The 22,251-nt window shown below is 39.3% G+C and overlaps 1 protein-coding gene across 2 annotated transcripts; it reads left to right on the forward strand.

Annotated features, from left to right (window-relative positions):
• Window positions 1–44: 44 nt before the first annotated feature.
• On the forward strand, window positions 45–20,670 carry LOC123774325 (leukotriene A-4 hydrolase). Of its 2 annotated transcripts, none has more exons than XM_045768495.2 (13): window positions 45–287; window positions 1,020–1,135; window positions 1,326–1,465; window positions 3,334–3,478; window positions 4,932–5,050; window positions 5,930–6,068; window positions 7,068–7,208; window positions 8,160–8,366; window positions 9,113–9,257; window positions 11,943–12,117; window positions 14,309–14,426; window positions 15,042–15,262; window positions 17,076–20,670. In XM_045768495.2, exons 1-13 carry the CDS (start codon window positions 218–220, stop codon window positions 17,200–17,202), a joined length of 1,863 nt encoding a protein of 620 aa, XP_045624451.2. In that variant the 5' UTR covers window positions 45–217; the 3' UTR covers window positions 17,203–20,670. The 2 variants fall into 2 exon arrangements, with proteins under 2 accessions (XP_045624451.2, XP_045624452.2); XM_045768496.2 differs by lacking the exon at window positions 8,160–8,366 and adding an exon at window positions 7,887–8,093 and having other exon boundaries at window positions 67–287; window positions 17,076–18,558.
• Window positions 20,671–22,251: the final 1,581 nt, after the last annotated feature.

Below are 22,251 nucleotides of genomic sequence, written 5' to 3' on the forward strand. Positions count from 1 at the left end.
AGCGGCGACTAAAACAGAGGTGTATGTTAAAGGGAGACTTCGGCGGGGTTGGAGTACAAGCGACGTGTTTACCTCTACAACAGACGCCGGTGTGGACTGACTGTGGCACCCAGCTGCTGATAGTCACCTGAAGGTATCAACAAAAGGAAAATCTGTATGCAACTTACACGTGTCTCAGAGCAGGAGAAAAGTGTCACACGTGCTTATAACCTCAAGAATGTCGCCTCTAAAGCCTGAGAAGAAATCTCGGCTAAGCCCTGGAGACCCAAACTCGTATTCAAGACCTGGTAGGGTGAATCAATATTTTGAATTATCCATTATATATCCACTATTTATGTATTTATTTGGATGTTTACATGAAGGTACAATGAGCCTTGAAAAGTAAATATGGGGTGTGTGTGAGTTATGCATCCTTTTCCCAATAATAGGAATTATTACAGTATTAGAAAATTATTCTTGCAAAGCCACAGACAGACAAAGGGTTTTAAAATGTATTAGTGACCTGTAGTGCAGTAGGTAGCATAGTCAGCACAATTATCTGATTTTATGTTTGATTCCTTGGCAGCTCGAGACATTTGGGCATGTTTTTATCCACCTGATGCTCCTCATCACCTAGCAGTAGATAAGAACTGATGCATTAAGTTCATTTATTTCATTTCATCCTGAGAAATGACCAGTAATTGTCTAGGGATATTGCATTAATCCTGAAAATCTTCCTGACCCTAACAAAGAGAAAAAACATAAAATCTTGATCGGTTTACAAGGTGATGTACTGAACAAGCATCTTCTGTTTAAATATTTTGGATCAAATATACCTTATTAGGAGAGTCTAGGCATAGCTTAGTAAGGTTTGATGGAGTGTGGGCAGCTGCCCTGTCACCAATTTGCTTTCTTTCAAAAACACAAAAAAAAACTCCTACAGTTAAGCATCATAGAAGTGGGTGAAGCATTGGGCTCCAAGATGACCCATTTATGTATAATTGACCTTAATGTTAGAAAATCCTTTCTTGCCCTATCAGACCAGGTTGTTGTGTCTTCAATTCACTTGGATTGGGATGTGGATTTCTCACGCAAAATTGTCTCTGGAACAACTACACTCACTGTTGACCGCAAACAGGAGGATGCTGTCCATTTGGTATGAGTTTTATATGTCTTTTGTATACTATATTTCAATACGATACAATTGCAAGTCCTTAATTTCACTTACCTGTTATAAACTTAAATGTTTTATCATTGCATATTAATTTATATCACAACATGAAAATATTATTATTTCATTCATGAATCATTTTGTTAAATGTTTTACATAATGTGTGTTGTTTTAGATTCTTGATTCTCGGGACTTGGCAATTAAAACTGTGAAGGATGAGGAGACTGGTCAGCTACTGCAGTACACTCTCGGAAAAGCCGATCCTAATTTTGGATCAGAGCTCAAAATTGTTCTATCTTCAGATGCAAAGAAACAGTAAGTGTCTTACACATTTTGATATGAGAACATGTTCGGTGAGCATTGGCTATATATATTCTACATTATTATTATTGTTATACCAGGTATAGTACTGTTCTGATGTGGGAGTAGTACAAACAAAATCGTGAGGAGATGAAAAAGTCAGTGGGAGGCTGGTTGCTCATGAAAAAGCCTTTGTGAATTTAAAAGTTTTCAGGGTGATGAAATACTTATCCAGACACAATATTTGGTTCTCAAGTCTGGATAGACTTACGTTACAAAGGAATAATTTCTTGGAAAGAATTTATGATAAATATGAATTAGGAGAATGTTACGGCCCTCTCGGGACGCAACGGGGTTCTCACTCTGATGTTGTTAGAGGAAGATATATGTATCCGTTCCCAAGCCAGTAGTGGCTATTAAGGGATGAGCTCCGTGACGCAAGTAACTTAAAAGGGAGTAGGGAAAGAAAGTTAAGAACTTAATATTATAATGTTCACCAACACCATTTAAATATATAAAAGTAAAACGTACACAAGGGGGAGGGGTATTAACACTTTACAAAGGGGATCATGCACAATCTAGTCTTCTGTTGAAGACTCTTGATCACGAAGCTAGGTGCTGAGTCCGCGGTGCTTTCTTCGTGGCCTCAAGACGTGTCTTCTAAGAATGCCGAGCCTACCCTGGCCACAGGTCAGCCAAAACACAGGTCCACTGGGGGCACCGTCGTGGAGGCCGTCAACCACACGTCCAGCAGGTCTGCTGGCAGGTACTGAGCCACCAAGGCTGGTACGGCCACTCCACGAACGATAAAAGGGGGTACGCCCTAGACAGGAGTCTCGTGTGATATCACCAATCACCCTCCTGTCCTCAATACCCCAGTGGATTATCGTCTCCAACCGTCGGTCCCGGGTAAATCCTTCCACTGCCACTCCACTGGCAGGCTTAACACACCACAGTGTTCTTCCGGGGGGACGACGTCACGACAGCTGCAGCAAACTTCACAGTATGGAGACTGGCTGCCTCGGGTAGACTGCCTCAACCTTCAATACAGTGGTCCCAGGTCGACTCTGTAAACAGACACGTCATCAATAACCGGGACACTAATACATCTCACTTACGGGCTCGGGCGCTAACACCTGACGTATCCAGTCCATAGATGGCGCTGTCGTCGGAGCACCACCTCACCAGAGGTCAGGAGCGGCTGTGTTGTGAGCTGCACAGGACTGGAAACTGGCCCTTGTGGCCGATATTCGCCGTCCTCATCCGGTGTCGTCGTTCGTTTGGCGGGAGTTTCGGGAGCTGACCCACAGATGGCGTAGTTGTTACTGCTCCTTGCTCGGATGCTGGATCCGGGTTCGTAACAGAGAAATAGTGAAAGGCATGGGAAGGAAATAAACTGGAGAGAGGGAAGTCATAAGAGACTGAAAGAAGACATGGATTTGTAAGGAAAGAGGTGAATGATTGTTTATATGAAATGGAAGTGCAAGTGCATTTTATCACATATTTTTTTAAAGAAGTTAGAGAGATAAAATGCAAAGTGCCACGTATTCTACTGATATGTTATGATAAGACACATATCACTTGATAATGAGAGAATGGGCTGATTATGCAGCCCGATTTTCCAAAAGCTCTCGACAAATGTGATCATGGTATTATTGCACACAAAATGCATATAAAAGGAATTACTGTACTGGCAAAGTAGGGAGATGGATCTTCAACTTTCTAACAATCGGAATGCAGAGTGTACGGGGGCCTCTGTGGCTCACTCATTAATTGGCGTTTCATTACATTCAATGCTATCTTTTTCTGTTATTTTTCTCAATATTTGTTATGGACATAAAATTATTTTACATGCTAATAGCTGGATTTTGAATGTGTTGCAGGTTCAAGGTTGAAATAGAATATGAAACCTCTCCAAACTGCTCAGCCTTGCAGTGGTTGTCCCCGGAGCAGACAGCTGGGAAGAAGCATCCATACATGTTCTCCCAATGTCAAGCCATTCACTGCCGCTCCTTAGTTCCATGCCAGGTGATAACATCAACGATTTATGGAACTCAAATTTAACTTAAAAAAAATACTGAAGTTAACCATTTCACTGCTTATTAATTCCACTATATATATATACTGTACTGACAAGACTGGTCCCGTCAAATGTAAACATGTTTTGTACATGGTTGTAGATTTCTTGGCTTATATGTGCATTGTTTAATTTTACCTTGTTAAAATAATCATTAGGCTAAGTTATGGTTATGACCTTCACTTGGAACAAAAGATGTCATAACATACTTAGGTATTAAAGCAGCATTTCTCAACCTTTATACTTTTCAAATAATTCTGGGTTGTACTTTAGTACTTGGGAGTCGGTCGACCGAGCGGACAGCACACTGGATTTGTGGTCCTGTGGTCCTGGGATCGATCCCAGGCGCCGGCGAGAAACAAGGGCAAAGTTTCTTTCACCCTATGCCCCTGTTACCTAGCAGTAAAATAGGTACCTGGGTGTTAGTCAGCTGTCATGGGCTGCTTCCTGGGGATGGAGGCCTGGTCGAAGACCGGGCCGCGGGGACACTAAAGCCCCGAAATCATCTCAAGATAACCATCTCATCTCAAGATCTCAAGATAGATAAACACACATGGATTTCATTTTCAACTGAAAGGAGACAATTTCTTTCTTTACTCTTGATATGTACTGGTTAAAAAAGAAAATTAAACACAAAAAATTGGTGCATTTAGAAATATTTTTGCATATGGCCTATTTATTAGAATATTTATCAGTATATGTTTTGGAACTCTTAGTTTCCTCGGGATTGCGTGCAATCCCAGTTCACAAATGCTGCATTAAGTGTCTGAGTGCTTTGTAAAAGAAAAATTCATCTTATGAATACATTGCTGGTGCACAATAATTCACAAAATTTCAACCTCATGCATATAGTGTGGTCAGGTGGTATGCACTGATAAAGTAGTTTGTATTTGTGCAGTATGCTTGGCTCATTATTTGTGCATGGGATGAGTTCCATGAAAAACTAATGCAAAATGAAGTTAACTTTATGCAGGTAAAGAATTGGTATACAGTATATGCATTCCTGTAACCACCTTCATCGAAATACACATGACACTTCTTTAAGTAAGTGCCATGTGTATATAGATGAAGGCTTATGATGGACTCTAATTTATTTAAAAAATCACTAACCCTATATCCAAACCAGTATTTATCCCGGTTTGTCCTGAATCTAAACTTCTCAAATTTATATCCATTGCCTCGAGTTCTGTAATAACTTTGGTTAAGAGCCTGGCCAAGTGCGTCAAGAGCCTGGTTAAGAGCGTCAAACATCTTGGTTGACCAATCCAGCAACGAGGAGGCCTGGTTGACGATTGGGCCACGGGGACGCTAAGCCCTGGAAACACTTCAAGGTCAAGGTAAGAATGTTTTTATTGGTACATAGTATTTGAGTCTCTATTACCTGTTCATGCATTTCATCTGCAGGATACGCCAGCTGTAAAGATGCCTTACACGGCAGAGGTGAGAGCCCCGTCTCAGCTGGTGGTGCTTATGAGTGCACTGAGAGATGGGCACCAGGAGAAAGGAAAACACAAGGTTTTCAGGTTAGTCAATCAATTGTGTGTATTGGGGTAAAATGTTGTGATGCCAGCATTATACAGTATAAAAATACTATAATGGTAGATGTTTTATAGATTTTGCCAAAGTTCTGAACAAAAACCGTGCTTCTTTCATAGGTCATGGGTCTTCTTCCCTAGATGCTCGCTAGCACTTTCCCTGCATTATCAGTTACTTCTCTGGTGTGTACAGGTGTTTACCTTTTCAAAGCCAGGCCGCCAGGGTGGAGTGTCTTACTTTGGGTAGTTCAAGAACCTTTGACCTCTCTGGTCAGGCCTGTGGATGGGTGAGGTCATTTCGGTTGGTTGGGGTGCACTGGGGTTTGCATGCTTGTTCATACGTCATGCCGCAGCTGCTATTCACAGCCCTATAGATTGTGGCAGGTCCTTAATCTTAATTTTCCCCATAATACAACCCACCAAATCGTTTAACAACCAGATACCCATTCAAAGCTGGGTGAACAGAGGTGTACAGTTAAGGATTTGCACCTTGTTAATAATAGTCAGTGCCTCAGGAAGAAGCATCCAGCCCTCACTTTTGAGAACAGCGCTATTTTGTAATACTCACATGACCCCAAGGGTCCTCTGTATCAGTGGTTGGGAACTACTGGTGTGGAGGAACACCAAAGGAAAAGTAAACTATTGAAAATGACTTTCATGTTACAGTAAAAAATGACAACTTATGTTAAAAATTTTCTCTTTCTAGTATTTCTCTATATTATTTTTCATGCATTATGTTCTCTTCAAGCATACTACTATGAAGAATTAGTTAATGAATTCTTTAGCGTTCTCACTAAAGAATTCATCCTCGCTATTATGCACATTGGGAATCCAATGTCATTAAAATTATTCCCGTATCTTTTTAAGATTTCAACAACCAGTGCCGATGCCTTCATACTTGATAGCGATAGCAGTGGGGGCACTAGATAGCAGGAAGATTGGCCCACGCTCAAAGGTGTGGTCTGAGAAGGAATTTGTCGAGAAAGCAGAATACGAGTTTTCCGAGGTAAGAATATCAGAACTGTAGCACCTGTAAGAAAAAGGGCTCTTCCTGGCCTGCTATATCATTGGCAATTTTTTTTTTATATTAGCAGTTATGGCTGTAGAAACTATTAGTCATTAAACATACAGGTAAACATACAGGTACTAGAAAATGTTATGTTAGTGTAATACTACCTGTATATGTATACCAAGTATTACAGTGGTCCGCAGTTAGAGTCTCCTAGAGCTGAGGTGAATGAAGTGTTCATTTCCACGGAAGTGTGGATGACAATGTTACCACCTGGATGTTATAATTTGTTGCGTCAAAATTTTGAGAGAAGTATGTAATTTATTTGGAGTATCAAGAAATTTATGTAATATATGATTTGGTGTGGTATGCCTCCACAAAACATATTTAGCTCTGGAGGTTACAGTTTTGGATAATTCAGTCAGTTTGCATTCCATTTTTATATCCCTCATTTTAATAAGTGGTATAAAAATTAAGACATGAGCAACCCATTTATTTGTAATCTGTATTTCTTAGAATTTGAGCAGGATGCAGTGGGAGAATTTAGAATTAGAACTAGAGGGATTTATTTATAGTAACTTATACAAATCATTTCAATTCTAGACAAACAGAAACTTGGATTTTTAGACAAATTGAAAGTGTTAAACCATTTACAAATATTTTAGATTTTCTCAGTTATTTGTTGGGTTACAACTATAAATTTGGTATCAAAATGTTTGCAAATAAATTATCCATCTAAATTATCAGTCATACTCAATAGATAGTGCATGACAGCAATGAATATATAAATATTTATCAATAGCAATCGGAACATTTACTATTGGAGTACGGAAGATGAATTTTAGCATCATCAGAACCCAAAAATGTTAAAAAAGTAACAATACAAATGAAAAAAAATTTGACTTATTTACAGTCACGTTACTAAAAAAAATTTAATTATTTACAGTCAGGTTATTGTGATTTATTCTCTGGTCTAATTCTTATTTGTAATTTCAGACCGAGAAAATGCTGAAGACGGCTGAATCACTGTGTGGGGACTATGTCTGGGAACAATATGACCTGTTGGTTCTTCCTCCAAGTTTCCCATATGGTGGAATGGAGAACCCGTGTCTCACGTTCATTACTCCTACAATACTGGTAATGTACAGATGATGAGTCACAATAACGTGGCTGAAGTATGTTGTACAGACCACACAATAGAAGGTGAAGGGACGACGACGTTTTGGTCCGTCCTGGACCATTCTCAAGTCGAGAATGGTCCAGGACGGACCAAAACGTCGTCGTCACCTTCATCTTCTAGTGTGTGGTCTGGTCAACTGGTAATGTATTTTCATGCACGAGTGGCTCTTTAATAGGAAATAAATCTATTTTACTGTGTATTTAGTTCAATAATAAAAAATATATAATGTGCTTATTTATCAACTAAATGAGAGTTTTGAATACAGTATATTTACTGGACATAAAGTATAGTATCTTCAGTTGTATGTCATCACTGTGACATATAACTGTTAAACATTTGAATACTTACGTCTTGTTCATTATTGAAGTGGTTGAAAGAATTATAATGACGTAGATTTCTAATTTAAGTTGTGTTCAGTGACACAATTTAATGATAGGATACGGTACTGGAAATATGTACATGATGGGCTGTTTTGTGTTTGATACTGTTAGCTCTTCTATTACAAATTTGCCTTTATTTGACTTTATTATATAATGTGCAATTATTTGTTTACAAACATTGAGAGTTAAGCTGCCGATTCCTATGATAATGACAATGCTGAACATTTATCATCACTTTTCTGTTTGCACCGTAAGGCAGGTGATCGCTCGTTGGTGGATGTCATTGCTCATGAAATTACTCACAGCTGGACAGGCAATTTAGTGACAAATTCCAGCTGGCAGGACTTTTGGCTCAATGAAGGCTTTACTAAGTTCATTGAGAGAAAAATAATTGGACGGCTACGTGGGCCAAGAGCAAGACATTTATCTGCTCTTGGAGGATGGAAGGACTTATCTGAATGTGTAAGTCCGGAAGATAATTTACCGTACCGTATTCTTATTTTTATTTGCTGTCGTCCCCCCCCACAGGCAGGCGATCGCTCATTGGCAGATGTAGTTGCTCACGAGATTAGCCACTCCTGGACTGGTAATTTGGTCACTAACAGCCATTGGGAACATTTCTGGCTGAATGAGGGCTTCACTATGTTTGTGGAGCGTAAGATTGCTGGACGTATGTATGGCGAACCCACAAGAAATTTTTCTGCCATAGGAGGATGGAAGGATTTAGCTGAATGTGTGAGTTATATTTTTAATAATGTTTATTTTGCAGGGGTAATTTTTATTTCTAAGTTTCTTACTTATTTTTATTATGACACTCAAAGAACCAGAGCTGATCCACTGTAATTGTGTAGCATAGAAATGTTAATATCCTTTACACAATACTGAGAAGTTGCCGTGAATGATTAAGGCCAAACTAACCTGCTGAAAAATATTTCATGGATAATGCAGCACTTTATACAACCAAGCATTCATCAGCATTTATTACTAAATCATATTGTAAATGCAAATTTTCTGTATAGAGAGAGAGACAAATGTCACATCACAAGCATGCCTCTGCACATTATTGATTTTATGTTCTATTCACCTTTGACTTTTATTATTGACTTTTCTGAGACTTATTATATTTTATTGATTTTATTGTTCATTTTCTGTACATATTGTGATGAATCACTGTTTGTGAAAGAAATGCAAGCGGTTTGTGTGAAAAGATGCAATAGTTAATATATTTGAAGGAATTTTGGCATGTACAGTGTTACCAAGAGAGGGTAGTAGTACTAAACACCTGAAAGTCTTCCTGTCACCAAATTTCTTTTTCAAGTTCTTTGTCTTTTCTTGTAATTTGCCGTCCTACTCAATATCACTTTTTAAATATTTTAAACATCGTTGTATTTGGCAATCAAGTCATGAGGGATAAAATTTGATAACATTATCACTAAATCTCTTCTAAAATGTGGGTTTTCAAGTATTGGTTCGTATTTTAGATTCGGACAAGAGGAGAGAAAGACCCACTCACTTGTCTCATACCAGACTTGACTGGGGTGGATCCAGATGACTCCTTTTCTACTGTGCCTTACGAAAAAGGACACACCTTCCTCTGGTACCTCGAGACGCTAGTGGGAGGGCCAGGTAGGTTGTGAATTTTAAATTCAATATTTATTAACAATATCTCCAATGTTGCAGTGTGCAGGATCCAATAAGACTTATGCTCATGTTCTGATACCGCAGGTTGTGGCATCTACTTTGAAAATCCACCAAACATTTAAATTATAATACACTACAGTACTCAGTTTTTCTTGGAAGCCCAGTAACCCTGAAGCTACTACACTGATATAGCCCTGTACTACCAGGTGCCATCAGAGTTCTTTTTTTTTTTTTTTTTTTTTTTGAGATACAAGAGTTGTTACATTCTTGTAGAGCCACTAGTACGCGTAGCGTTTCGGGCAGGTCCCTGGAATACGATCCCCGCCGCGAAGAATCGTTGTTACAACCAAGTACACATTTTACTCTTGAGTTAAACAGAGGCTACAGTTAAGGAATTGCGCCCAGTAAATCCTCCCCGGCCAGGATATGAACCCATGACAAAGCGCTCGCGGAACGCCAGGTGAGTGTCTTACCACTACACCACAGAGACTGTAAAATGTTCTTAATGGTCTACTGGAGACCACAAGCCAGAACCTGGTCCCCTCAGAGAGGTACAAGGAGAAATGTCATTATGGAAACCTTTTATGTAAAGTTATTCATGCCTGCAACCACCAAAGGAACACACACAAAGAGTCAGCGAAACAAAACAGACAGCTGCTTGGTTAGAACCAAGACTGCAGCCTCAAAACCGGGAGGTTTCTATTGTGTTACAGGTATTTTGGGGAGGGGGGGTTCTTTTGAGTCTCTCAATGTGTTCCTCTTCACTCCTGCCCTTTCCTGTGATTTCGGGTATTGTGCAGCTGCATGCTCAAGTCCACCAGCTGTTGGCTGCTTATGTTGCATACAACCTTCATGCCTGCACTTGGATTCTGTCATGCGTTTCTTGAGCCTCCTAGAACTTCATTCTGATTGACCCTCGGGGGACATTGGGGAATGGGTGAGGTTCCTTTTGCGGGTGTTTTGGTCTCTGTTGCTTCTGCGTTAGCAGCCCTCCTTAAGCTGTATGCTTTGATCCTCTAGGAGGCAATCTCCTTGTTTTTTGCCTCCTGTCTCGTGTGTCGGCAAGTTGTGCTGGCCCAATCTATAGGCTCGGCATCAGTCGTGACTCTCACTTCTGCTTCTCCCTTTTCTTCACTTTTGTTTCCTGAGGACATGGATTCTCAGTTTTTATCTGCTGCAACTGCTCAAACAGTTGTACTGGAGCCTGAACTTTACCCTTCTGGTTTTCCTTTGAGCCGGGTTTGGCTTTGGAAGTTATTCTGGTTTCTTCAGAGCAGCCCCGTTTGAATCTCGCAATTGCTGGGTGTGGACTATGGGGGGCACTGTGCCGGCTGCTGCATCACTGGCTTCCTCTTTAGTATTTTTAGGGATTCGATTCCCCGGCGCCTTCCTGCGCTCTTGCTCTTCGTCTCCGTGGACGTCTCGGCTCTCAGTTGGGGCTTCGTGATCAGCGCTCACCAGTCTGGCCAGGGTCGTTACCCTCTTCGCCTTCATCAGGCGCACAGTACAGTGGCTGACTGGACAGCATGCTGGACACGTGATCCTGTGGTCCCGGGTTCGATTCCTGGCGCCAGCTAGAAACAATGGGCAGAGTTTCTTTCACCCTGATGCTCCTGTTACCTAGCAGTAAATAGGTACCTGGGAGCTAGTCACTTGTCACGGACTGCTTCCTGGGATGTGTGTGTGGTGTGGGAATGAAAAAAAAAATAGTAGTTAGCAACAGTTGATTGACAGTTGAGAGGCGGGCCGAAAGAGCAGAGCTCAACCCCCGCAAGCACAACTAGGTGAATACAGTTCAGGAGCCGGATACTGGGTCACATGCACTTCCCACAACCGATTCTTTATTATCTGATTGGCGCCATGCTCACTCTGGTTTTTAGGCTGGTTCATGGTTTTTACGTCAGCCTTATATGGGTCACCCCTTCGATGGGACAGTTGGATGAAGACTCGCACTGTTTGCTGATGCTTTGCCCCATGATTAGAGGGCTTTTTGGGTTGTTTCTGGCAGCCTGTGGTGGAGTTGGCTGGTCCCGCTTTCCTTGGGGAAGCAGAGCCAGGTATAGTAGCTTCAGGGAGCTACTGGGGCTCACCCAGAAATTAACATTTCATTACATTCAACTCTGGTTTTTTGACTGGGAGATTTTTGTGGTAGGTCCATTACATGTGAGTACATATATCATATTTGTTCTGACCAGTACTGGTCAGAAACTCTTGTATATATAAATAAAATAAGCACATAATAAATTGATTTTCTGAGATTTGTTTTAACATAGTCATATAGAAAGATGGATAATGGTGGATTTATACTTAAATGTGCTTCAAGGTTATTATGAAGATTTTTTCACTGGACTACTCTTCTGGTAAGGTAAGTCACAAACCTTTATACCCATTATAGGAGATGTAAGCCCATTTAGATTTTTCCTTGAGGGCAGGGAAATTGCTTGTAGTGTTGCTGCTCAAATTAAATCCCTTATGGAATGAATCGGCCTCACCCGCCAAATAATTTGATCAAGCAGGGATACACTGTATACATTTCTACATATGTATACATACAAAATGTAAAATTATGCCTTAATAATGAAATGCTTATAAAGGCATCTGTGATTATTATTTGTTAGCTTTATGGTAATTTTCTATCTGCAGCTCTTTATGTTCTTGTTTTTTTAACAGATGAGTTTGAACCGTTCTTAAAGGCATACCTGACTAAGTTTAAGTACCAGTCAATTACCTCGGACACCTTCCGCAGTTTCCTCTTTGAATTCTTTGTGGACAAAAAGAAAGTGTTCGATGCAGTCGACTGGGATGCATGGTGGTACACTCCCGGCATGCCACCCATTAAACCCGAGTATGTATTTGGTTGTTCAGTGATCATGTTGCTTGTTTTATCTGCCTTATATCCTCCCATTTGAATATTTTAAACAATGGAAGTAGACATTATTGATATGATTTTGTTGACCAGACCACACACTAGAAGCTGAAGGGACGACGACGTTTCGGTCCATCCTGGGACTTGAGAATGGTCCGTCATTCTCAAGTCGATTGTGAGAATGGTCCAGGTTCAGGAATGCTCCAGGATGGATCGAAACGTCGTCGTCCCTCCACCTTCTAGTGTGTGGTTTGGTCAACATACTTTAGCCACGTTATTGTGACTCATCGCCTGCTGATATGATTTTCTCGGGGGAGCCCCTTGTGCCTCCCTGAAGTTGCTACCATATCTGATGTAGTGCCAGACTACAAGGTGCCATGTGTTGTGGAGTTCTATTTGGCCTACTGGAGACCCCGAGCCAGAACCTGACCCCATCAGAGAGGCACAGGGAGCAGTGGCATGTATGAAAAATTTTATGTAAATTTATTCATGTCTGTCACCACTAAGGGAAGGCACACTGACAGTCAGCAAAACAAAACAGATCACTGATTGGTTAGAAACGAGATCACAGCCTCAAAACAGCCAAAAGAATTTCCCCAACAATGTTAACAAACTATCAAAAATTTGTAAAACTAGGGTGAGCTAGTTTGCCTCTCCTGCACCCCCCCCCCCCCCCCTCCCCTTTAAAAGGGGAAGGGGAGAGGTAGACCGAGTCAGCCGGCTGCTCCACCACCGTCTCTTGTTCTGATACTGTATGTACTTGCCTGATTGCCCTCTCAGTTCACTCTGGCTCCAGTCTCCTGTCTTTGACTAAGTAGTGTTTTGCCTTTGCAGCTTTTCCTGTGCACGGTTGTGCAGCATGAGCCAGTAGTTTAGTGTGCTTGCAGCTGCATGTGCTCAGGGTTACCTACCCCTGTGTGTTCCTTAAGTGCTGCCTTACACTGTCAGGGTTATCTTCCCTGGAGTGTTCGGGGCTCACTTCCTTAGGGTCTCCTTGCTTGTGGTGGCCCTTGCCCTTCAGGTAAGCTAGTTGTCTTGAACTGTCTGTCTTCGGATCGGTGGTGTTTTCGGCATCCAAACTAACCAAACTTGGTTGGTTCAGCTTGGGATGCATTATGTGCTGTGTCTGGTGGCATCTCTGCACCACTACCTTCGTGGTATTGGTTCAGCTTCAGTGATCTCCTTGTAGATGAATCCAGTTTCCCTGCTTTTTTGTTCCAAGGCTTTTGTTTCTCAGGTCGTCTGCTCTGTCATTAAGTCTAGCCAACCCACAGTCTACCCTCGTGCTCAAGATATGCATAAGTATGCCGCTCTTTCAGCAGTCTTTGCTAATTTGTCTTGGGCTGATATTTGGGCACTGGGGTTTTGGTATTTGAACAGGGTCTTGGCAGTCAGGTATATTGTGAGCGTTCCCAGTTCTAAGAGACCTTGTGTTACGCTGTGGCATTTGTCACGAGGTCATGGTCTCTTCATCTTGATACCTGCTGTGCTTGCTTCTTACTGATAAGCTCCCCTTTTCTTCCTTCTCTGGGTAGTGACCTTCAACGAGCCACAAGGGGCTCTCCCAGAAAACCAGTGTTGAATGTATTGAAACACCAATTTCTGGGTGACTCCCTGACATCTCTCCCTTCCCCCAGTCATTGGGGTGGTTTCCATCATCATAAGGACTGGTGGTGGGGCAGCCAGCTGACCCGTACTGCCTCCCTCCTCTCAAAAGAAGGGGGGGTAAATTTGGCAAACTTATTTTAAGTTTTAAAGTTAGCACTTCTTGTGCTAGTTTTAAGAATTTTCAATCATTTATTTTCACTTTTGGGGAGTTCTTTGGCTGTTTTCAAGCTGTGGTCTCATTTTTATCCAAGGCAGAAATAAATTTACATACAACATTTTCATACGTGCCACTGCTCTCTGTGCCTTTCTGAGGGGGGCCAGGTTCTGGCTCGTGATCCCCAGTAAGCCAAATACAACTCTGCAACTGATGGCACTCTTATATCAGATATATACAGTAGTAGCTTCTGGGAACCATCAAGGGTGACCCAGAAATTAACGTTTCATTACATTGAACACTGTTTTTTTTCTCTCTCTCATAACATATTCTTCCTCAATTAATTTCAAGTAGAGTGAACCATATTTTCAGGTTGTGGATAATTTAAGATTTGTCCTAAATCTACAGGTTTGATGACTCGCTAGCTGTTGTGTGTAAAGACCTCTGCAAGCGGTGGATTGAGTGGGACACAGCCACGGACTGCCCCTTCCATGCAGATGACCTTAACAAAATGTCGCCTAATCAAGTAAATTGATGTGTAATCGTGTCACCAGGTCTTTGCATGGAAATGTATTTATTTGATATACTCTTGCAGACCATAAGGCACTTGGTATTTCTTGATGTAGACCGGGTTTAGGTAGAGAATTCCTAAAAGAAATAATAATTATGAAGTGTATCCCACATTAAATTATGAGGCATTAATTACTTAAACTATCCTCAAAATTTGGAGCTAATTATATATCGCAATCAATTTTGAAACATTTGTAATTTATTTGAGTCATAATGTTTGACAAGGTCTGACCAGTGTTAATTAAAATGTATTATCTCTCTTTGCTTGTTATTTAAAGATAACAAAGACAATGTTTTTCATATTACAGTAGAAGTACTGTAAATCTAATTTTTCCTATTTATGACAAGAATACTAATGGTTGTCCTGGCCATATGATGATAATGAAAACCCACACATGAAATTTGGGGAAAATGTTGTCAATTTTTCAGTAGGTTATTATGAAACTATCCTGAAAAATTACTTTTGTATTATTTATTTCCAAATTTAACTTTAATACCCCTAGAAAAATGTGTGTGTGATATATAAGGCATGAATGTAATTTTTTAGTGTACCCTCTTCTGTAATCTTCAGATACGAGAGTGGCTGGCTGAGTTATTCGGAGGAGAACAATTACCAGTGGAAAAGCTCGAGAAGATGAATGAACTGTATAAAATGTCTTCTCGCAGTAACTCGGAAATCAAATTCCAATGGTTACGGCTTGGTCTGAAAGCTCGCTGGGATGACAGAGTCGATGAAGCACTGAAGTTCATTACAGAACAAGGACGCATGAAGTTTGTTCGGCCCATATTTAGGTGATTGTTGTAATTGTTGTTGGTTTTAGATTCAGCTACTTGGAACAAAAGTTCCGAGTAGCACGGGATATGGTGAGCTTATAGTGGACTTACGTGGCACAGGAGCGGGACTGTAACTTTATTTATTACAGGTGAATTGTTTATACTGTAACTGTAAAATATTGAATTATATTGATGATGCAAACTCGAAATTTCAGATGTAAATACAGTATAATACAGTATACCTTTAATAATTCTGGAAGATTTGGCTATTTTATTTGAAAGTACAGTATCTATTTATTTGAAAGTAAAGTATAGATAAAGTAAACTTTATCAAAGATTTGTTGAAAGTATGGTTCTTTTACCTTTAGAAGTAAATATTATTATTAAAATACATAGTTTTGTTTATAATTTTTTTACTGTATACTGTACCATAAATGGTACAATCCGTTTAATAGGAAAAATCTGAGTCGAAGTGGAGTGAAAAGCTCCATACCCCAGGGCACAGTCCTTGCACCACTGCTATTTCTCAGTCTTATCTCGGATATAGGCAAAAATACTGGTTGCAGCTACGTTTCATCCTTTGAAGATGATACAAAAATCTGCATGAAAATTACCACTATTGAAAACGCTGAAAAACTACAAGCCGATATCAATCAATTCTTTGATTGGGCAATTGAAAAAACATGATGTTTAATGGGGATAAGTTCCAGGTACCAAGGTATGATGGAAACCAGGAACTTAAATTTTTTTTTTTTTTTTTTTTTTTTTTTTTTGAGATATATACAAGAGTTGTTACATTCTTGTAGAGCCACTAGTACGCGTAGCGTTTCGGGCGAGTCCTTAATCCTATGGTCCCTGGAATACGATCCCCTGCCGCGAAGAATCGTTTTTTCATCCAAGTACACATTTTACTGTTGCGTTAAACAGAGGCTACAGTTAAGGATTTGCGCCCAGTAAATCCTCCCCGGCCAGGATACGAACCCATGACATAGCGCTCGCGGAACGCCAGGCGAGTGTCTTACCACTACACCACGGAGACTGCTATGAAATACAGGGAACAGGACACAATCACACTTACAGAAAAAACATATAAAAGATTTTGGAATTATGATTTCTGATGACGTGGCATTTAGTGAACATAACCAAGCAAATATAACAGCAGCCAGGAAAATTACAGGCTGGATTATGAGAAGGTTCAAATCTAGAAACCACACAGCAATGCTAATACTATTTAAATCACTGGTGCTGTCCTGTCTGGGGTACTGCTCGGTACTCACTTCACCTTTCAAAGCAGAAGAGATTCCTGAATTGGGGAGAGTACACAGAACTTATACGGCACACATAGAAACGATAAAACATGTAAATTATTGGGACTGTCTCAAAGCTCTCAAAATGTACTCTCTAGAAAGGAGACAAGAGAGGTGTAATGTTCTGTTGTTATGTCAGCTGGGGAGACAATAAATACAGATAGTAATAAACAATATGTACATTACAGTATTTGGACGAATGGACATCGGAGATGTTAGCTACAGCAACTCGCTGGGGCTCGCCCAGAAATTGGCATTTCATTACATTCAACATTGTTGTTTTTTTATTGAGTAAATAGTGGAAAGTTGACTTTTGGAGTTCTATGGAACATATCCCGATTTTCCTACACCATATACTGTATCTTTATACGGATTTGGTCAGTTTTTTGCTCTACATGGATATTTACAGGGACATAAACCCTGTACAAATCTAGAGCTTCCTGTTCTTGCTCCTACCTCTTTTTTATATTAATATGTGTGTTTAGAGCTATGTGGTAATTTTTCTATTTTTCCTAAACCCTCAGGGATTTGTACGAGTGGAAGGAGATGCGGAAACGTGCTATCGCCGTTTTCGAAGCCAACAAGAGTTCCATGATGCATGTAGCAGCTTATGTTGTTGCCAAAGACCTCCATTTGAATGAAAATGCATAAGTTCATTCAGTAATATTAAATTGCCTACCAATATATGGAAAATGCTATACAGTACTTGGATTATTATATCTGAAATTGTAATATAAGTTGTCTGACAATACTTTTTGAGGGCATTTTTTTTAATGGAGTTCACATGTATTCAGAGGTTTTAGTACTCGTAAATTTGATGGAAGGATTATGTGGTGAATGTGGATTTTGTGGAATTGGAGAAGTAATACGATGACGTTAATAGAGAAGGACTCTGGAGAGTAACGAACTTGTATTGAGTTGGTGCTACAAAGACCCTTTATGTAGGATCTAGTACAAGCATAACAGGGTACTGTGTAATGAGCAATTGCTTTGGTACTATTGTAAGTGTATCCCATGGATATCCTCTTAGTGGTTCAGCTTGTTGTACATATATAGAGGTTATGATGGAGGTAAAATTGAGAATATCATGGCAAGATGTGAACCTACTGTATCATAAGAGTACCAGTAATTAGAATATACAAAAGTTGATGAATGTAGATTACTTAGTTCTTTTAGAGAAAACAAGGTTGATTTTTATAGAAAAGTTAAATGATTAATGAATGAGATGAGTCTATTCGAAGTGAATGTTGACAGGTAAAGTTAGTGTTGATGTGGAATGTTGTTGTTTTAGATTCAACTATTTGGAACAAAAGTTCCGAGTAGCACAGGCTATGGTGAGCCCATAGTGCACTTGAATGGGGAAATGCTGAAGTTGTTGTTCAGATTAAATACCTGCGATCTGTGGTGAACAAAAGAGGAATTTTGTGCAAGTGAAGTTAAGGGAAGGAAAATTGTTGATGAAATAGAAGTTGATGCAAAGAACAGGATTGGAAGGGACATAGTTGAAGGTCTACTTGGTGGAGTGGTAGTGCCTTTCTTTATGTTTGGGTATGAAAGGTTGGTGTGGCATGAATATGAAAATTCAAGCATTTTAATAGTAAAAAGGAACTCTTTGAGAAGCATATGTGGTGTTTAGAGAAGAGAGTAAAAAATGTAAATGTCATGGAAAAATGTAAGCTGCAAAAGTTTATCAATTACAAAATTGAGGATTGTTCCAAGGTGGTTTGGTCATACTGAACGAATGAATAATGATAAGAGAATTTATTTGAATGAATTTGAAAGGAGGGAGAGGAAGTTTTGAGTAATTTGGCATATATCAGAACCAGCTCTTTTATAACACTATAGGCAAAATGTTATACAGTACTGCTATTACTTTAGGTAAAAATATTACCTAAATTACTTGACTCCAGTATGCAGTGTTACGTTATTATACATAGCCATTACAGTACACTGGCTCTTTTACCAGCAGTGTCGTTACAATTGTATATGTATCTTGTACATGGAAAATGGAAGATGAAGAAGGTGGAGAGAGAGAGACAGTGAGTGCGTGTGAGGGAATGCTTAGAACGAGTGTAAACAGTGTCGTAGAAAACACATCGAGGTTGCACCTGTTTGTGAAGAGGAAGTCAGCATATTAGATATGACAGCTCACAAGGAGTACTGTACAGCTAGTCAGACTCCATTGATCCAGATATTAGTTGATGTAAAGAGGAAATGTATAACACAAAATTTTACAAAAAATTAAGGAGCTCCACTTCAGGTATAAGGTCAACAAAAACTCTCTCAAAAAATGAAGTAATGTGTTTAATTTCAAGTACTAATATACTTTTAAACTTTAATGAATCCTATTGGCGTATAACACCAACCGCTTTCACTCATCTTTGGTAATGGGGCATTTTTAATCAGCTTTGTACTATGGCTACTCATTAGCCAAATGATGTAGCTTCAAGGAATATAACATTTTTTATGATGGAAACATCAGGATTAGAAGCTAAATCAGTTCATCTAATGTATAAAGCTCTACAACACTCCAATTAAGAAACTAAAACTTTTGTCACTAGTTGTATTGTGCTGATATAGAACTGCATTCAAGCCATAAAGGACGTTCAGTATTTTCTGCAATAAGAACACATTATCCAAAATAAATATATGCTTATACTGTATGTAGCTTACAGTGCTGCCATAATGAGGATCTGGTATTAGGAAACAAGTAATTATTGTCTCGCTTGGAGAATTAACATGAGAAAGTAATAGTGTTTTTAACTTTATTAGGGGAAATACAAAAAAATAGTCTCCTGAATTTGGAGATGTCTTCAGTCATTAGTGTACTGATTCATACACATCCTTTCTTTGATGTACGGTTCTACCTAAAATCCAGCAGTAATGATACCTTGCGACCTAGACGGTACTACATAATCTTCCAGGCTTGCCACCTTGTCTGATAATTACTTACTTCCAGCAGTAATGATCAAGATGCTTGCATCTTGGACATTATGTCACTTACGGAAATTATACGACCTATGGAAATTATATGCTGATTCAGCCGCGCTTATGGATCAACCTGTCCTCTTAAAAATAACGTTGCTTTTCGCGCGTATGCGTGCTATGGTTGAAAACTGATGTCATTTGAAGTGAAATCGGCTCATGAAAGTGATGTACTGTCCTGTTTTCTGTTTGGGTCCTCCAGCTTAGTCTATTAGGTTAGGAGAGGACACTTTCAATTAATGGTCTTCATGACGTTTTGAAACTTTAGGAGAATTTCCTGCCATCCTAACCTACCAGAGGACCCTTAACTTGCTGTTTTGGAAAAAAAAAAATCCCAAACTTATCTTCAATTTTTTTTTCATTTTTAAATTACATCAGTTCGGGCAAACGGCTAAATTGAGACGTAATTTGTAAGAGGACAGGTTGTATGGATGCCCCTACCTTTTGTTTCATAATGTCTGCTGTGTTACTTTGGTTTTTATATGAGTAGGAACTTTAGGATTTCTGGATATGCAGTATTTTTAGTTTTTGTTGGGTATTGGTGTATGTTTTCTGCTCCATTTAAACTGGAAACTCAACTATGGTTGATGAGCAGACAAGTTAATAGAGTTCTTTGAAGCAGTCAACCCACTATCAGTTTGACTTTATCAGCTCATGTTGACCAGACCACACACTAGAAGGTGAAGGGACGACGACGTTTCAAGTCGATTGTGATCGACTTGAAAATGGTCCAGGACGGACCGAAATGTCGTCGTCCCTTCACCTTCTAGTGTGTGGTCTGGTCAACATACTTCAGCCACGTTATTGTGACTCATCGTCTGCGTTTATCAATTCATCATCTCAGAGACAAAGGTGAGAACTCTTTAAGTTATAGAACCCCAAAATTTTTAATATAAAATGATAATGTAATATTCCACTTGCAAAATATGGAGGATATTTTGCTTTATCTTTTTTCTTTGTACTTATGATGATCTAAATTCAACAGGAGTTTTGCATTTGAGGATTTCCATGTTGTATAATAAATCAACAAATTCACCAGTTGCAATTCTTTTTAACCATGTTGTAGCTCAGTTGATTAAGGCAGCGTCTGGGATCCTCTCGGACGTAGGTTCGAACCCTCGTCACGGCCCTTGTGGATTTGTTCATAAATCAACAAATTTAAATTTTCAATTAGATGGATTTGTGGACAAGTTATGCAAATTTGTTGCAATTTAGTCTGTTTCTTCAGTGTATTTTCTGCATGAGAATGTATCAGTTGTGTGGGTACAGAATCCTTATCCTGTTCACTGCTTTAGCCTTTAAAAAAAATTGGAATCTTTTATTTTATTTGTTTTATTTTCTCAATTAGAACAGGTTTATTTAAAGATTTATAGACATTTTTGTATGTAATAATTGTGTATTGTATTAGTACTATATATGTACTGCACTGTAGCATTTAAATGGATTTTTTTGTATTTTTGGGGGGAGAGGCTTAATTACAATGGCTTTGATTGTATTATAAATTTATTTCCTGTTACGTGAAGTTGTGTATTCCAATACATATTAAGCTTCCAGGATATAAAATTGTATTAAATTATGTTGGTTTTCAAACTAAAAAAGCAAATGCATTTTTAGAAACTTAATCGTTGTTTGATGACACGGTCATGGTGGGCATTTTGGGTTTAGATATAATTTTGAGTGTGTTAATCTTGGTATATTATGGATGCCTGTGTTGTTACTATAACATTAAATGTTCAGATCCACTATTATAAATATTTTATTGAATACTAATTTAAAAGTATTATCTGTCAGTATTTTTCATCAGAGTTCAGTAAACTGAGTTTATAGTTTTGGTTCGTAAACAGAATTTGGCTAAATTATAAAAATAAAAGTTGAATTATGTTGTTCTTTGATTATCTTAGCATTACACTTTTTCCAAAAGACATTTTTATTATTTGTTTTATGTACTTTTGTATTTTATGCATTTTTATAGTTAGCAAATTTGCTCTTAAGGGGTCACTGTTTTTTTTATATGGATGCAGTAAAGATGTAATTTTATATAATGTATTTGCTACTTATGGTTATGTATTTTGACAACCTTTTTGTATAATAAAAGTATATCAACACACTGGTAAAGATATTTTATATACTACTATGTATGGTTTGCTTTTATCTATATCTATGAAAGAGATTGTCTGTGAGTCTGTCCGAGGTTAGAAGCTAGCCAGAGGCTTAGGGCTAGCCAGTCAGAGAGCCGAGCGGACAGCACGCTGGACTTGTGATCCTGTGGTCCCGAGTTCGATCCCGGGCGCCGGCGAGAAACAATGGGCAGAGTTTCTTTCACCCTATGCCCCTGTTACCTAGCAGTAAAATAGTTACCTGGGTGTTAGTCAGCTGTCATGGGCTGCTTCCTGGGGGTGGAGGCCTGGTCGAGGACCAGGCCGCGGGGACACTAAAGCCCCGAAATCATCTCAAGATAACCTCAAGATAACCTCATTAAACTTTCACACACGAAGTACGTGGGGTCTTGGACACGCATTGGCCAGTCAGGGGTCAGCTCCAATGCCACACGTTAAGAAACATGAACTTCTGACACAACCCCCGTGCAATTTTCATGGTCTGAAATTAAATTGCGGATGTGATTTCCACCGAGTTCTTATTTAGTGTTTACTGCCTCTGTTTATCCGTGCATTTTCATAATTTATGCAAAAATGATGAACTTAATTCATATACAAA

This window comes from Procambarus clarkii, chromosome 61 (genome assembly GCF_040958095.1).
Source record: "Procambarus clarkii isolate CNS0578487 chromosome 61, FALCON_Pclarkii_2.0, whole genome shotgun sequence".
Classification (NCBI taxonomy): Eukaryota; Metazoa; Arthropoda; class Malacostraca; order Decapoda; family Cambaridae; genus Procambarus; species Procambarus clarkii.

Excerpts from the sequence above, each read along its gene's own strand:
- LOC123774325 (XM_045768495.2), top strand. The coding sequence starts at position 218 with ATGTCGCCTCTAAAGCCTGAGAAGAAATCTCGGCTAAGCCCTGGAGAC. Across the intron at positions 1,466-3,333 it reads TCTTCAGATGCAAAGAAACA|GTTCAAGGTTGAAATAGAAT; the intron begins GTAAGTGTCTTA and ends AATGTGTTGCAG. Across the intron at positions 8,367-9,112 it reads GGAAGGATTTAGCTGAATGT|ATTCGGACAAGAGGAGAGAA; the intron begins GTGAGTTATATT and ends TTCGTATTTTAG.